The following is a 12444-nucleotide window of genomic DNA, read 5'->3' as shown; positions in this document are numbered from 1 at the left end:
TCCCACTTTAGGCATGAAAGCCAGTTGGGTGACCTTGGGCCAACCACCAGGAGATGGTGAGTTCTAGTCCCATTTTAGGCATGAAAGCCGGCTAGGTGACTTTGAGTCAATCGCCAGGAGATGGTGAGTTCTAGTCCCATTTTAGGCATGAAAGCCAGCTAGGTGACTTTGAGTCAATCACCAGGAGATGGCGAGTTCTAGTCCTGCCTTAGGCATGAAAGGCTGCTAGAGGGACATTAAAGCCAGTCCCCCTCCCTCGGCCCAATCTACCTCACGGGGTTGTTGCTATGGAGAAAAGAGGAGGAGAGTAGGGTGTGTGGGATATATTCGCTGCCTTGAGTCATTTGTAAAAATAATAATAAAAGGCGGGATATAAACAAACAAAGCCATAATGATGTATATTCTTCCTGGAAGGGACGCAACATATTTGAGTGTTTAAGGTTCTGCAACCTTAAACACTCAAAGAGCCATTTGGAGCCGTTTCCCACAGAAAAGAAAACACCGGGAGCCACAAAAACCCTTCCCGTGCTTGACTATTTCTTGAGCGGCCACAAAACTAGCATATGTAGTTAAATTAAACATTCTGTTTTCTTCTGAAACTTTTCTTTTTCTGGATTTCTCCATGGTTGGCTTACCAGGGAGTTGAAAAACTCAATAAATTGTGTTCTGGCGGGGTGTCGCACATTGCAGGTTGCGACGCATATTTTGAATGACAAGGAGCCTCAGCAGAGGGGTGAAAGAGCCACATGCGGCTCCAGAGCCGCAGGTTGCTGACCCCTGCCCTAACCGAATAGGAATAGGACAGCAATTCTGATTTGTGCCTTACTCACTCCCACGTCATCAGGTATATAAGAATCCGGAGAGCAAGTAGCGAATTTAGCGGAAATGGCAAAAATTTCAGCATATTTGAAGGACTATACACAAGAAAGATACATATCGGAATGGAGAAGATGGATTGATTATATTCAAAATAAGTATCAGACAAGAAAATATCAAATAGCTTATGAATGAATGTTAAACTTTAGAAGTATTATGTTATCCATAGTGGAGTTAAGGTTTCAGGGGGGGGGATTTGGCAGTTTAAGAATAGTTAGGCTAATTTAGCTTATGATTGTTAATTGAAATGCCCTGTATTTTGCTCTGGGAAGTCTGGGGGGGAGGGTGGGATGGGAAGGAGGGCAGCGGTGTGGGGAGGGAAAAAGGTTGGGGGGAATATTGGGGGGGGGAATTTTCTTTGCAAAACTTTTCAATAAAAAAAAAAAAAAAAGAATCCGGAGAGCAACACGAAATCCCAAGCGGGCATTCCAACCCGCATGGAGAAATAACAGAACAACAAGGGACCTTGGAAGGGATCTTGGAGGTCAACTAGTCCACCCCCTTTCTCAAGCAGGAGACCCTCTAAAATTTCAGACAGATCCAATCTCTACTTAAAAAAAAAAAAAAAAAACAACACCTCCAAGCTTGCAGCACTTGGGAGGCAATCCGTTTGGCTGATTAATCGTTCTTAAGGACACCCCCTCCCTTTTGTTCCCAGAAAATTACCATCACTGCCCCGAACTGACACATCCACGGGGACGGATTCCGCCGGTGCCTGGCAGTTCCTTCCCCAGCCGTGGAATTTGGTATGGGGCTGAGTCACTCCTTTGGCAGCTGGAAGAAAATAACAGCATTCTCGAGGAATTGGGGGGAAAACTCAGCTGGCGGGGTGGATTAGGGCAGGGGCCGTAAACAGCAAAGGGGGCAGTGGGGGAGAGGGCAAGGAACCGACGGATAAGAAGGCTCAAGAGCTTGGAGGGTGGGGGGGAAAGAGAAACAAACGGAGTTGGGAAACCTACAGAACGCAGAAGTTAAGCCAATCCTTCCCCCGGTCCTCAAAGCCTGGGACCCCTTTGCCCTTTGACCTCTGCTGCCGAGAAGGGAAGGAAGGAAAGAAGCAAAGCAAACAAGGGCAAGACCGGGCAAACAATAGGATACGGGGCAACCCTGGACTTACAACCATTTGTTTAACTGAACATTCGAGATTACAACAGGACGGAAGAGAAATCCTTACGACCGTTTTTTTCACGCTGACGGCCAATAAAGGGGGATGTTTGCAGCTCAGAGTTGGCGTGAGAGGTCCTTGGTGCTCTCTGAGCTTCGTGGTTTTCTCGCAGGCGTTGCATCGCCCAACCAGGTAACGTCATCGATGTTGGGATGGAGTGGGGTTTGAGGAGAGGACGACGAGGAGGAAGAGGAGGAGGACGAGGAGGACGAGGAGGAAGACAAGGAGGACGAGGAGGAGGACAAGGAGGACGAGGAGGAAGACAAGGAGGAAGAGGAGGACGAGGAGGAAGACAAGGAGGAAGAGGAGGAGGACAAGGAGGACGAGGAGGAAGAGGAGGAGGAAGAGGAGGACGACGAGGAGGAAGACGAGGAGGAGGACGAGGAGGAAGACGAGGAGGAGGACGAGGAGGACGAGGAGGACGAGGAGGAAGACAAGGAGGAAGAGGAGGAGGACAAGGAGGACGAGGAGGAAGACGAGGAGGATGAGGAGGAGGACAAGGAGGAAGACAAGGAGGAAGAGGAGGAGGACAAGGAGGACGAGGAGGAAGACGAGGAGGACGAGGAGGAAGACAAGGAGGACGAGGAGGAGGACAAGGAGGACGAGGAGGAAGACGAGGAGGAAGAGGAGGACGAGGAGGAAGACAAGGAGGAAGAGGAGGAGGACGAGGAGGAAGACGAGGAGGAAGAGGAGGACGAGGAGGAAGACAAGGAGGAAGAGGAGGAGGACAAGGAGGACGAGGAGGAAGACGAGGAGGAAGACGAGGAGGACGAGGAGGAAGACGAGGAGGAAGAGGAGGAGGAAGAGGAGGACAACGAGGAGGACAACAAGGAGGAAGAGGAGGACTATAGGTCCTTTGTGCTCTCTGAGCTTGGTGGTTTTCTCGCAGGCATTGCATCACCCAACTAGGCAACCTCATCAGTGCTGGTCTTAGCTTGTTCTAGCACTGATGAGGTTACCTAGTTGGGTAATGAAACGTCTTCAAGAAAAGAACCAAGCTCAGAGAGCACCAAGGATCCCACGGTCCCCCTCTTTCCTTCCTCCTAGCACTGATGATGTTACCTATTTGGGTAATGAAACATCAGCAAGAACACCACCAAGCTCAGAGAGAGCACCGAGGACCCCATACCAGTGGTGAAATCCTGTTGGTTCTGTCCGGCTCGCACGAACCGGTAGCGGCGACGGTGTGTGTGGTTCAGCGAACCGGTAGCGGTAGCAGCACACGGCTCCACCCACCTGCCTGGACATCGCTACTTCCTGGTTTTAACCAGGAAATAACCTGTTTTTGATCCTCTGTGCATGCGGAGAAGGCTTTGCACATGCACAGAGGGTCAAAAATTGGATGTGATGATGGCACGCGCGCACTTCCGAACCGATAAGGAAGGTAAGTAGATTTCATCCCAGCTCCATACTTATGACCATTGCAGCATCCTCATGATCATGTGATCAAAATTCAGACACTTGGCAACTGACTCCTATTTATGACAGGTTGCAAAATCCTGGTGTGTTATGTCTGTGTGTGTGTGTGTGACATAATCACCTTCTGTGGTTTTCAGCCGAGCCAAATCAATAAGAGAAGCCAGATTCACTTACTTAACAACCGGGATTAGTAACTGAACAGCAGCAGCGCCTCCCTTCAAAAAACGACGGCAAGAGAGGTCACGGAAAGTGGGGCAAACCTCACTTAAGTCTTGCTTAGCCACAGAGATGTTTGGGCTCAATTGCGGTCGTAAATCGAGGACCACCTGTATTCTGGGTCAGGGATCAAGGCGCTGTGTTCAGATCCAGCCAGTCGCGAGATCGGAGAGGGGACATTTTGTGCCTTTCCTTCGAAGCTTCCCAAAGAGAGCCTTGGTAGCACAGTGGTCTAAAGCACCCTGTTATTAAGACCAGCTGCCTGCAATTACTGCAGGTTCGAATCTCGCCAAGGCTCAAGGTTGACTCAGCCTTCCATCCTTTCTAAGGTAGGTGAAATGAGGACCCAGATTGTGGGGGCAATAAGCTGACTTTGTATAAAATATACAAAAGGATGAAGGCTATTGCTTAGCGCATTGTAAGCCGCCCTGAGTCTCCGGAGAAGGGCGGCATATAAATCAAATTAAAAAAAAAAAATTCTTTGCCTCCCCATCCTTCCCCATTCCGGGCCTGGTGAACACAAGGCAAAAGAGCATCAGCCTTTCCTATGTCTCAGCCTGTTTTTCTTTAATCGCCGGCTTTAATTAAGAGGCCCCAGATGGCAAAGGAGATGCCCACGAGGCCAGCTGTACCAGGCACACAGCGTACAAACCCTCCTTTGTGGTTGCCAGCTGGGGTACCAACCTCCATTCCTCCACCTCCCCGTGGGACTCGCAGAAAAACAAGGCGTACGTCGGAGCCAAGATTTCCCTAGAAAGGGGAACATTGCAGCATGCCGGCTTCCCTCTTTGAAAATGTAGCACCTGGGCAAAAATCAATAAATCGACAGAGCAGGTAACTTTAGCGGCATCTGAGAGCGAGCGCAGCTTACCCAATACGCATTTAAACCAGTCCATAACTCTACAGAGGAGAAGCACACGACGCAATGGCAGGAAGCTTGCAAAAACCCAAGGGGCAGACAGCAACAACAACAACAAAAAAAAGGAATTAAGGCTTGCAACAGCACCTTTGCCAATTGCCAGGTCGAATTGCAAATTGAAAACAGAAACACAAACAAGGTCTCCAGCCCACACGGGTGATGACAAGAGGAATGACAAGTGAAAAACAAATGTTGAAGGAAGCTGGCACCATTGCGAGTTTTCCCCACCCTGTTTTTTTTCAGCACCGGTGCCAATTTTTGCTCTGGGATAGAGTGCTTACAACTGCTCATATTCCAAAATGTGGGTTATGATAAGAGCAAGGGTCTGCAGACGTGGCGATTTGAAGACTTGGGGACTTCAACTCCCAGAATTCCCCCGCCAGCCATGCTGCGAGGTGAAGTCCCCAAATCTTAAAGTTGCCACGTTTACAGACTCCCCTGATATAGATGAAGTCTCCAGGAAGTAAGGTTCTACATTTAGGCAAGAAAAACAAAATGCACAGGTACAGTATATAGTTTAGTTAGTTTATTTGATTTGTATACCGCCCTATTCCCGAAGGACTCAGGGCGGTGAACAGCCAACAATAAAATACATAGATACAAAAAATTTAAAAACCAGATAAAATCAAATTAAATCATTTTGGCCCAGACAGATTAAAACACCCCAATAATTTAAAAACAGATTAAAATTTACATATTTAAAAAAGGGAGGAGATTAGGCCAAGCCCGCCTGATGGAATAAAAAGGTCTTCACAGCGCGGCGGAAGGTGCGCAGATCCGGGATCCTCCGTATCTCCGGGGGGAGCTCATTCCAGATGGTAGGTGCCCCCACAGAGAAGGCTCTCCCCCTAGGGGCCGCCAGTCGACACTGTTTGGCTGACGGCACCCGGAGGAGTCCCTCTCTATGAGAGCGTACTGGCCGGTGGGAGGCTATTGGTGGTAGTAGGCGGTCCCGTAGATAACCAGGTCCTAAGCCATGGAGCGCTTTAAAGGTGGTAACCAAAACCTTGAAGTGCACCCGGAAGACCACCGGGAGCCAGTGCAGCTCGCGCAGGAGAGGTGTTACATGGGAGCGCCATGTCGCGCCCGTTACCACCCGCGCGGCCGCACTCTGTGCCAGTTGGAGCCGCCGAGTGCTCCTCAAGGGGAGCCCCATGTAGAGAGCATTGCAATAGTCCAGGCGGGAGGTGACGAGGGCATGAGTGACCGTGCGTAACGAGTCCCGATCCAGAAAGGGACGCAACTGGCGAATCAGGCGAACTTGATGAAAAATCCTCCCGGTCACGGCCGTCAAGTGCTCTTCTAAAGACAGCCGTGAATCCAGGAGGACGCCCAAGTTGCGAGCCCTCTCCGTGGGGGCCAATGATTCTCCCCCAATAGTCAGTGATGGCGTCAACTGACTATATCGGGATGTCGGAAACCACAGCCACTCGGTCTTGGATGGGTTGAGCCTGAGCCTGTTCCTCCCCATCCAGATCCGTACGGCCTCCAGGCACCGGGACATCACTTCAAGGGCATCGTTGGGGTGATCTGGGGTGGAGATGTACAGCTGGGTGTCGTCAGCGTACTGATGGTACTCCACCCCGAAACCACGGATGATCTCGCCCAGCAGCTTCACATAAATGTTGAACAGGAGAGGCGAGAGGACCGACCCTTGCAGCACCCCACATATGAGGGGCCTCGGGGTCGACCTCTGTCCCCCTGTCAACACAGACTGCGACCAGTCAGAGAGAAAGGAGGAGAACCACCGCAACACAGTGCCTCCCACCCCTAACTCTTCCAACCGGTGCAGCATGATACCATGGTCGATGGTATCAAAAGCCGCTGAGAGATCTAACAGGACCAGGACAGAGGAGCACCCCCTGTCCCGAGCCCTCCAGAGATCATCAACCAACGTGACCAATGCCGTTTCCGTGCTGTACCCAGGCCTGAAGCCCGACTGGAACGGATCCAGATACGTCGTTTCATCCAGGTGCTGGGGGAGCTGTTGCGCAACCACACTCTCAACAACCTTCGCCACAAAACGAAGGTTGGAGACCGGACAATAATTTACCAACATTGCCGGGTCCAGGGAAGGCTTCTTGAGGAGAGGCCTCACCACCGCCTCTTTCAAGGCAGCAGGAAAGACACCCTCACCCAACGAAGCATTTATAATCCCCTGGAACCAGCCTCGTGTCACCTCCCGAGAAGCCAGCACTAACCAGGAGGGACACGGGTCCAATAAACAAGCGGTCGCGTTCAGTCTACCCAGAATCCTGTCCACGTCCTCAGGGGTCACAGGATCAAACTCATCCCAGATAACATTCTCAAGACCTGCCCCAGTCCCTCCCCCTGAGACTACCCAGTCGGAGTCCAGATCTTCCCGAATCTGAGTGATTTTGTCATACAGATATTGAACAAAATCCTCGGCTCTACCCTCCAAGGTGTCCTCCCGCGCTTCCTGGTGGAGCAGGGAGCGGGTCACCCTAAACAGGGCGGCCGGGCGATTATCTGATGATGCAATAAGAGCAGCAAAATAGCTACATTTCGCTGCTTTTATCGCCACTAGGTAATTCCTAATATGAGATCTTACCAGTGTCCGGTCAGATTCAGAAAGACTGGCCCTCCAACTGCTCTCTAGGCGTCTTTTCCGGCGCTTCAACTCCCTCAGCTCCTCAGTGAACCACGGAGCTAAATGAGATCGGCGCTGGGTCAGAGGCCGCAAAGGTGGTAACTCGCTCAATAGTAGCAACTGTGAGAGGGATCTTGGAGTCCTAGTGGACAACCACTTAAATAGGAGCCAGCCGTGTGCAGCAGCTGCCAAAAAAGCCAACACAGTCCTAGGCTGCATAAACAGAGGGATAGAATCAAGATCATGTGAAGTGTTAATTCCACTTTATAATGCCTTGGTAAGGCCACACTTGGAATACGGCATCCAGTTTTGGTCGCCACGATGTAGAAAAGATGTGGAGACTCTAGAAAGAGTGCAGAGAAGAGCAACAAAGACAATGAGGGGACTGGAGGCTAAAACCTATGAAGAACGGTTGCAGGAACTGGGTATGTCTAGTTTGATGAAAAGAAGGACCAGGGGAGACATGATAGCAGTCTTCCAATATCTCGGGGGCTGTCACAAAGAAGAGGAAGTCAAGCTTCCTCTCCAAAGCAGAGCTCGCCAACCTTTCGTACCGCAGGGACCACTAATTTCATAATTTTAAATCCCACGGACCACTAATATGAATTTTTAAAAAAGATAAATAGTATTTAGGGCAAATGCAAATAATTTTTCTATGGACCACCAAAATTTTCTCACGGACCACCAATTGGTGACTGCTGCTCCAAAGCACCCGAGGGCAGGACAAGAAGCAATGGGTAGAAACTAACCATGGAGAGAAGCAACTTAGAACTAAGGAGAAATTTCCTGACAGTGAGAAAAATTAACCAGTGGAACAATTTGCCTCCAGAAGTTGTAAATGCTCCAACACTGGAAGTTTTTAAGAAGATGTTGGATAACCATTTGACTGAAGTGGTGTAGGGTTTCCTACCTAAGCAGGGGGTTGGACTAGAAGACCTCCAAGGTCCCTTCCAACTCTGTTATTCTATTCTATTCTAAGTTAAGACATCATTGAAAGGCTTAGAGAAAGGCATTCTTCTGAATTTTGACACAGAGAGAAAATATACGAGATTATCTCTCTCATTCTGTCGGGGGCAGCAAGGATGTGAAAACCTGACTCATTAAATAGCAGCACGAAGTTACGCTAAGATGGAGTAACAGAGTTTGTGGCAATCTTGATGTATTTGCAGGTTTGGCATCCAAAGACAGTAGCAATTTCTGAAGGAACAACAAAATGCTTCATCCTTACACCTCAGAAGAGGATATATAATAATGTAGAAAGACTGACTTCTCTCCCAGCTAATAATTTCATCCGAAAGCATATGAACTCAGAAGGAGTATCGCTGTTGGTAAAACAAGATTAAAAGAAATGTTGTGGTTACTTGGTTTAGGAATATTTCTGTTATGCAATTGAGTTATTTGTCTGGCAATTATTTCTTGCGTAAGTAGACAATTTTCTTGCTCAAAATCAGTTAACAGATAGCTTGGCTAATAAATTTTGTTTATAAGCCAATGAAGCAACCAACAAGGAATTCAGAAAAAGTTGGGGAAAAGAAGAAAAAGAAGAAAAGAAGAAAAGAAAAAAAGTGTGGGGGCTTCTTTCCCCCACTCCTATTCCTTCCCTTAATTTCCCATTTCTATTTTTTTCCTTTGTTATTTTATATAATGAAATAGATATAATGAAATAAATATAATAAAGAAAAAAGAGGAATACAGCAAAAGTTGAGACTCTGAGGCAGTGTCATCCGACATCCATTTTTGTTCAAAATATTAAGAGCAAGTACGAAGGCATTCAAGAACATAGATGCTGCAACCCTGCAATATTTATGGTGCAATCCTATGTAGGGAAAAGTTCTATTAACTCAGATAGAGCTTGATCCAACTTAAGCATGCTTACAGAGATCACCAAGAGCCTTGGTGGAGCAGTGGACTAAAGTGCTGTTAAAGTAGCACTTAGCTGCCAGCTGCCTGCAATTACTGCGAGTTCAAATCTCACCAGGCTCAAGGTTGACTCAGCCTTCCATCCTTCCGAGGTAGGTAAAATGAGGACCCGGATTGTGGGGGCAATAAGCTGACTTTGTATAAAAAAGAACACCGCTTGGGGGGGGGGAGGGGGGCAAAAGCCCTACTAAGCAGGTATATACAAAAGTATGAAGGCTATTGCATAAATAAATAAATAAATAAATAAATAAATAAATAAATAAATAAATAAATAAATAAATAGTATTCTGGGTGGAAAATTGAGAAAGCAACTTATCCTCTAAGTAACGCATAACTACTTTGGGAGTTAAACCCCATTTCAGAATTTGAAGGTTTTAACGTAACAATCCTAAACTTCTCAGAGGTGCTTTCAAAAAGCAATTGGACTTTTTTGATTTCCCACCCCTCACCCCCCTTCTGAAGAAGCTTCTTGGAGGAGAAGTGAAATGTTTTCAAGAAAGTCCAGTTGCCTTTTGAAATAGAAAAAAGCACTTTTGGGAAAACCGTGACCTGGATGATTGAGAATCTCCGCAGACAATCCTAAATCTCAACATTACGTTGTAAAATGCATACACAATCTCTCTGGATTTTCAAATGGATGCTGCTGATATCTGAATTTCCAGGAAGACACGTGGCCAAAAAAAAAAACACCCTTTCCCAGGAGTTATAATTGCATGGAATTTCCTTTTGTGTTTCTTGATGGGCTTTTTAAAAAATGTTTGATGGCTTTATTTTTGGTATCTTGCTTTTGGTATCCCAGCTAGAATCTGTTTTTGTTGGGTCAGCTACAACTATTGTAAAATAAGCACAGAAATCACACAGAGCAGCGCTAAATATCACCCACCAATTCTTAGCACATTAAAAAAAAAAAATCTGTCCTCTTTCCTCATATTTTATAAGTCAGTGGCCAACTTTCAGAAGCCTTCGAACTACCCACGTCACTCGATGCAGCCTAAAAGAAAAACTCACTGATTTATACATAAACTGGTAAGCTATATTTGTGGTGGCCTTCAGGGATCTTTCCAGTTAAGTAATTTTGACAGCTATGATCCCACTGCCTTTGTTGGTGCAGCTCCGTCACGATAAAACGTTGTTCCAGTTACACAGCCTCAGTAATTGGCAAGGATGATGGGATCTGGGCAGTGGTGGGATTCAGCCAGTTCGCACCACTTCGGGAGAACCGGTTGTTAACTTTTTGAGCATTTTGGCAAATTGGTTGTTGGAAGAAATTATTAGGGTAGAGAACCGGTTGTTAAATTACTTGAATCTCACAACTGGATCTGGGACCCAAAACATCAAAACAGCTGATGTCTGCAAGGAGGTAGAAATCCTTCCATTCCCCACCATCCAGTCAGAGCTGAAGAAACTTCTCGGATGAGAAGTGAAACGTCTTCAAAGAAAAACCAGAAAGTCCAGTTGCCTCTTGAAAAAAAGCACGTTTGGGACAACTGTGACCTGGATGATTGAGAATCTCCATAGACAGCCAGCTGACAGGATGAATCTCTCAAATCATTTACATCAGTGTTTCTCAACTTGGGGCATTTTAAGATGTGCGGACTTCCCAGAATTCCTCAGCCAAGCATTTGAAAAAAACTGATTTACACTCATTGACTCCAGATTTGCTAAGTCAAATTCCTAGAACAGGGGTCTGCAACCTTAACACTCAAAGAGCCATTTGGACGCGTTTCCCACAGAAAAGAAAACATAATAATAAAAGGCGGGATATAAACAAACAAAGCCATAATGATGTATATTCTTCCTGGAAGGGACGCAACATATATTACTTAACACAGGGTTCTGCAACCTTAAACACTCAAAGAGCCATTTGGGCCCGTTTCCCACAGAAAAGAAAACACCGGGAGTCACAAAACCCTTCCCGTGCCTGACTATTTCTTGAGCGGCCACAAAACTAGCATATGTAGTTGAATTAAACGTTCTGTTCTCTTCTGAAACTTTTCTTTTCTTGGATTTATCCATGGTTGGCGTACCCGGGGTTGAAAAGCTCAATAAATCGCGTGCTGGTAGGTGTCGCACATTGGCACATATTTCGAGTGACAGGGAGCCGCAGCAGAGGGGTGAAAGAGCCACATGTGGCTCCAGAGCCGCAGGTTGCTGACCCCTGTCCTATAAAAGTTATGAACCGAATCTGGTCCACCTTTGGAGGCATCCTGTTGGGGAAAATGGACTTCCTGAATCAGCAGCCCCGGGCACCTTCTATCACAGGAGTGGTCAATTTTATGACCCCATAGACTTCAATTCCCAGAATTCCTGAGCCAGCATGGTTAGCTCGGGAATTCTGGGAACTGAAGTCCATACATTCCATGCTAGAACCCCTGTTCTAGCCTCTACCTCTTTCTAGCAGGGCTCAGTGTCGGGGCCCCCAGATGTCCCTTGGATCCTTTAGATCACATCTCCCAGAATCCCTGCTGCTTGAAACTTTGCAAGCTGGGGATTATGGGAGGTGTAGTCCACAAATATCTGGAGAACCACCCCAAGTAGGTCGGCAGCGCGCATCTTCAGACCCTCTATGGGGTCTACCATGGATTTCCTCCCTCCAATTCTCCTTCCCCAAACTTGCAGTCCTAAAAAGGCTCCTCTCCTTTCCATCTTCCATCTGGAATCAACCCCCCCAGGACCACAATTCCCAGAATCCCCCAGAAAAAGTTCTTCGAAGGGCAAAAGAGTCATGCCAGGCTCACTTAAGCTAATAAACCTGCCTTGGTTTCGTTCCCCCACCCTCCCCTCCAAAGCCACTAGTTTCCATACTTCCTTGGAGGGGGTTCAGCTGTTAAAGTTTTCCCCCCCCCCTCCTCATCAATGGAATCGTCCAATCCGCGGACCATGGGCTCACAAGGCGGCCGGTCCCATTCCTTTTCTGGGGAGGTTTATGTCTGCCTGCCCGTCCCGCTCCTTCGCCTTCTACTCACCCAATGGGGCTGCCGTCCACTTCTGCCCACAGGTGGCCCCTTTACGGACCGGTTTCCGCCTTAGTAGCCCGAACATTCGGAAGCGCCACATGACAGCCGCGCACCAATGGGCGGAGGGCGGAGTCGCCGAGGGGGCCCCTTTGGAACGTCACCCCGCCAGTTCCTTTGAAGACAGCGTTCTGAGCCCGCCCCCTCCTTTTTTTTTTTTTTTTTTTTGGGCCGCCGTTCTTAAAGGGGCCGCGCGCCCTCCGGCTTCTGCGGAGAAGAGAAAAGCGACCTGATGGATGCTTTAAAAAAAAACTCCGGGAATGAATTTTATTTGAGTTGACCGCCTATTTTATGTATGTATGTA

At 47.8% G+C, this 12444-nt stretch overlaps 1 protein-coding gene across 1 annotated transcript in view; it reads right to left on the bottom strand.

Annotated features, from left to right (window-relative positions):
• Nucleotides 1-12183, bottom strand: part of LIPE (lipase E, hormone sensitive type) — a 32935-nt gene extending 20752 nt beyond the window's left edge. Inside the window, exon 1 of the mRNA XM_070950234.1 lies at nt 12093-12183. Within this exon, the coding sequence (XP_070806335.1) occupies nt 12093-12183 (91 nt within the window). The remainder of the gene's footprint in view (nt 1-12092) is intronic.
• Between the last annotated feature and the right edge of the window lie 261 nt (nt 12184-12444).

Source organism: Pituophis catenifer, unplaced genomic scaffold, assembly GCF_029215685.1.
Source record: "Pituophis catenifer annectens isolate HBS135680 unplaced genomic scaffold, rPitCat1.0.hap2 SCAF_9, whole genome shotgun sequence".
Taxonomy (NCBI): Eukaryota; Metazoa; Chordata; class Lepidosauria; order Squamata; family Colubridae; genus Pituophis; species Pituophis catenifer.
Note: the sequence above shows the minus strand (reverse complement) of the source record. Positions and strands in the feature narration are given on the sequence as shown.